Source organism: Aotus nancymaae, unplaced genomic scaffold (assembly GCF_030222135.1).
Source record: "Aotus nancymaae isolate 86718 unplaced genomic scaffold, 86718_ANA_hifiasm-v0.15.2.pri h1tg000059l, whole genome shotgun sequence".
Lineage (NCBI taxonomy): Eukaryota > Metazoa > Chordata > Mammalia > Primates > Aotidae > Aotus > Aotus nancymaae.
In genome coordinates this window covers 54,756,354-54,761,023 of record NW_026988473.1, presented here as the reverse complement: position 1 = coordinate 54,761,023, position 4,670 = coordinate 54,756,354, and the positions used below count along the sequence as shown (strand labels likewise).

The following is a 4,670-nucleotide window of genomic DNA, read 5'->3' as shown; positions in this document are numbered from 1 at the left end:
ACAGTTCTTAGACCATTTCTTTCAAACTTTCTACATAAAGCTCAGAGATCTTATTTTAAAGCCAATAGAGGAACTTCTGAAGACCATGGAAAAAGGAGTAGAAAAGACTCTAAGTGTCTTATTACCGTTTCAAAGAAGCTCCACTTTGACATGTTTTATATATTTGGTTAGAAATTTTAAAAAGTAGGGCCGGGAGTGGTGGCTCATGCCTGTAATCCCAGCACTTTGGGAGACTGAGGCAGGCGGATCACCTGAGGTCAGGAGTTTGAGACCAGCCTGGTCAACATGGTGAAACTCCATCTCTAATAAGAATACAAAAATTAGCCAGGCGTGGTGGCACACACCTGTAATCCCAGCTACCCAGGAGGCTGAGGCAGGATAATTGCTTGAACCCGGAGGGCGGAGGTTGCAGTGAGCTGAGATTGCACTATTGCACTTCAGCCTGGTGACAAGAGCAAAACTCCATCTAAAAAAAAAATGTAAAAAGTCACCAACTTAGGCCAAGTTGTAGAAGTAACTTTACCATGCTGAAGAATATGAACATACTTAAGAGCTTCTGGTTAATTTTGAAGAGTGCAGTTGATTAACAGCCAAATATGCTTTTGAATATAGTATATGAATGAACCCCTTATCTCCACAAAACTGAGTTTTAACCAAAAGCATGACTTGCTTTTCATTTATGTGGTTTCAGATCTGGCTAATGAGCTCATATCTGCCTCATCATGTCTGATCTCAATAACTCTGAAGTCAAGTTTTTCCTTCTAATTGGGATCCCAGGACTGGAACATGCCCACATTTGGTTCTCCATCCCCATTTGCCTCATGTACCTGGTTGCCATCATGGGCAACTGCACCATTCTCTTTATCATAAAGGCAGAGCCGTCACTTCATGAGCCCATGTATTATTTCCTTGCCATGTTGGTTGTCTCTGACATGGGCCTGTCCCTCTCCTCCCTTCCTACCATGCTGAGGATCTTCTTGTTCAACTCCATGAGAATTTCACCAAATGCCTGCTTTGCTCAAGAATTCTTCATTCATGGATTCACTGTCATGGAATCCTCAGTACTTCTAATTATGTCTTTGGACCGCTTTCTTGCTATTCGCAATCCCTTAAGATACAGTTCTATCCTCACTAGCGACAGGGTTGCGAAAATGGGACTTACTTTAGCCATTAGGAGCATTCTCTTAGTGCTTCCATTTCCCATCACCCTAAGGAGATTAAAATATTGTCAAAAGAATCTTCTTTCTCACTCATACTGTCTTCATCAGGATACCATGAAGCTGGCCTGCTCTGACAACAAGATCAATGTCATCTATGGCTTCTTCATTGCTCTCTGTACTATGCTGGACTTGGCATTGATTCTTTTGTCTTATGTGCTGATCTTGAAGACTGTACTCAGCATTGCATCTTTGGCAGAGAGGCTTAAGGCCCTAAATACCTGTGTCTCCCACATCTGTGCTGTGCTCACCTTCTATGTGCCCATCATCACCCTGGCTGCCATGCACCGCTTTGCCAAGCACAAAAGTCCTTTTGCTGTGATCCTTATTGCAGATATGTTCTTGTTGGTGCCACCCCTTATGAACCCCATTGTGTACTGTGTAAAGACTCGACAAATCTGGGAGAAGATCTTGGGGAAGTTGCTTAACGTATGTGGGAAATAAGAATGTGAATAATTAGGTAATAAATTATCAACCGGTAAGCATTTACTGACATTTGCTATGTGTTTAATGCTACAGAAGTCACAAATGAAGGACTGGAGGAAGGAACTGAAAGCTGTGTAGTGCAGAATTTATAATAAAGTTGAGAATATAATTTAACAAGATAGAAAAAAATAATCAAGAGATATATAAGATATAGAGGTTTAATTAACATTTTAAGAGGAGTTGAAACAAAACACTTCCATGATGAAGCAGCTGGATTTGAGCCAGCCCATAAAGAATTAATAAAATTAGGGCAGACTGAGATTATCATTCAACTAGTATCTATTAAAAGTACAGATGATATACAAAGTCTAAGCTCATACTATCAAGGAAAGGTAAAATAGCAGAGCACATAGCAACTATGAAGGATGCTGATCTGATTAGAATAGAAAGTATAATTTAACAAATAGCAAGTGATAGTTTTGCATAAGATAAGTGAACCAGATTTTGAAGCACTTAAGAAAAGCTTTGGAAAGTCTAAATTGAGGAGGTATTGGAATGCCAATTTAGTCTCTGCATGATAAATTTAAAGAAGAGTGTGCCTGTAAGCTTGAGCAAGATGGATTGAATTTGGGAAAGATGGGGAAGATTGACAGGAGAAAGCACAATAATCCTGCTGTAAAGTAATGACTTAGGAATGGCAGGGAGAGAACGAAATCATTTAGCTGTTATTGTTATTTTTTTTTTCTAAAACCAACATGTAATTTATAGAAAATTCACACACATTTAACTAAGTGACTAAAAGATAATTTTAAAACCCCTATGATTTTGCTGTTTAGTTTCTTCCTGTGATTTAGTCTTTCCCTTCACCTTAAAAAAATTAGCCCTTCTAATATGTTTTTAAAAATTGATTCCTGCTGGACATGGCATTTGGCACCACAGTATTTTTCATGGAAATTAATATTTTAAGCTGTTTTCTCATGTACAGAGGAAATATTTTATGGAAAAATCAAAAGATTGCATATTCAGTTGAAAATACAATTTGAAGGATGACAGACAGTTAAGATTGACATGGCAATCTCTCTGGGGTACTGAGGTAAGAGTATCTTAAACAGGAAAGAAAAGCTTTTCAAAGGAACTGGAGGTTTGAATGACGGATTTGAATTTTGTCTTTTGGATTTGGCACAGGTGACTGAATATTCAAAAATCGGCCACTACAGAGAATTTGAAACAGGAAACCGGGATGCTGCTTATCTGCCATGACTAGGAAAGTAGCCGTGGCCCTCTTAGACAATGATCCTTGGATATAGACATGGGAGTAAATAGATATTTTAAACCAAATTTGGTTGTCAAACTGTGAAGATCCTACCTTGCTAAAGTCTCTCTAATATGCTTCTTTACACAGGATTTTCCACTGCGGTTATTTTAGCTCACATTTAAAACTTCCCCTGGATTCTCCAGTCAAGCTATTTGAAAGATCTTTCTAAAATGTAAACTTAACCAACTTAAAATGCTTCGATACCTGTGCAGCAACTTACAAGATAGTGGCAAGGCTCTGTATATGTACAAAGCCTTTTCCATCATTCAGTACCTGCTTTTCTCTACTGTGTTCTCTGTCAATATTCTCTGTTTTACACTTCAACAGAGTAACATAAACACATCATTTACTTATATCCAAACCTCTGCTTTTTGTGTATTTTTATTGTCAGAAATGCTGCATTTGTTTTCTGTTTCTGCATAACAAATTATTAAAAACTTAGTGGCTTAAAACAATACAAATGTATTGTCTTACGATTCTGTAGGCTGGAGTTCTCACATGGGTTTCATTGGGCTAAAATCAAGATTTAGCAAGCCTGCATTCCTTTTTTAAGAAATAGAGGAAGATCTGTTCCTGTGAATTTTCTGGGTTCTAGAGGTAACCCACAATTCTTGCCTTATGGATCCCCTCCTTAGTCTTCAAACCAGGGACATTGCATCTCCTGTGACTTCATTCTATCATTTCATCTCTCTCTGACTATGGCCAGTAACAAGTCTCTACTTTTAAGGACTCATATAATTAGATTGGGTTCACCTGGATAATATTGGCTATTCTGCCTATATTAAGGTTTTGAATGTTAATTAAACTGCAAAGTATCTTTTGCCATGTAAAGTAATATATTTACAAGTTTCAGTGATTATAATGTTGAAATCATTAGGAGAAGGTGCACTCTGCCTACCACAAATACATTTCCTCAATTTCTCTTTATCTTGTTTATTTCTCTAGCAGGACATAGCTAGATGTACTGTATTCAGCTTTGCTGACACATATTTGTTCCAAGTACAACAAATTTATACTTAAATTTTGTTCCCTTTCTTATACACTGACCGATCTACACCATAATTTAAAATAAATAGGAGTCTTTAATTGTTTAAAAGATTGTTTACATCTCTGCCAAACTGTAAACTCCATATGATACATATGTCTGCACATCTTTGTTTTTCTGTACCTCTGGGGCTTAGCACATATTAGGACAAAGAAGGGCCCAATAAATATCTGTTGGTTAATTTGTAAATGTGTGAGTGACTGTCATGGAATAAAAAAACTACTCGTTTCCTAAGCTTAAAATCTTAATCATTCCCTGAGGATGGAGTCCTCAAATTATAATATGTCAATCATATCCAACTGGAAGATATCATGACTTCTTCAGGCAGTCCCTTTCCTCCTGCTACAATCATGCCAGGCCTAAAGCACAAACTGTAGTGTCTGCCAGAACTTACTTGTCTTCTCTGCTAAAGGCCTGAGGTACTCAATAGATACTGGTTGCACGAATACTAAACCTATAGTCACTGCACATTCTGATTTCTGTGTATTACTGACTGCACTTTTAGACAGCCTCCTTCTCTCAGTTTACCACTTAAGTATTTTTGACAATAATTATTTATAATAGTCTTTGTCATCAACAAATAACAAATAATGATTTCAGCAAATAATGGACTTTACTATTTCTTGGCTTTTTCTAAGAATACTTGCTTTGCTTAGGATGCTATTTT

At 37.3% G+C, this 4,670-nt stretch overlaps 1 protein-coding gene across 1 annotated transcript; it reads left to right on the top strand.

The window, feature by feature from the left end:
* Positions 1 to 722: 722 nt before the first annotated feature.
* Positions 723 to 1,661, top strand: LOC105720155 (olfactory receptor 51A7). Its single transcript, XM_012456460.2, has one exon. The coding sequence runs from the start codon at positions 723 to 725 to the stop codon at positions 1,659 to 1,661; it is 939 nt and encodes a 312-aa protein (XP_012311883.2).
* Positions 1,662 to 4,670: the final 3,009 nt, after the last annotated feature.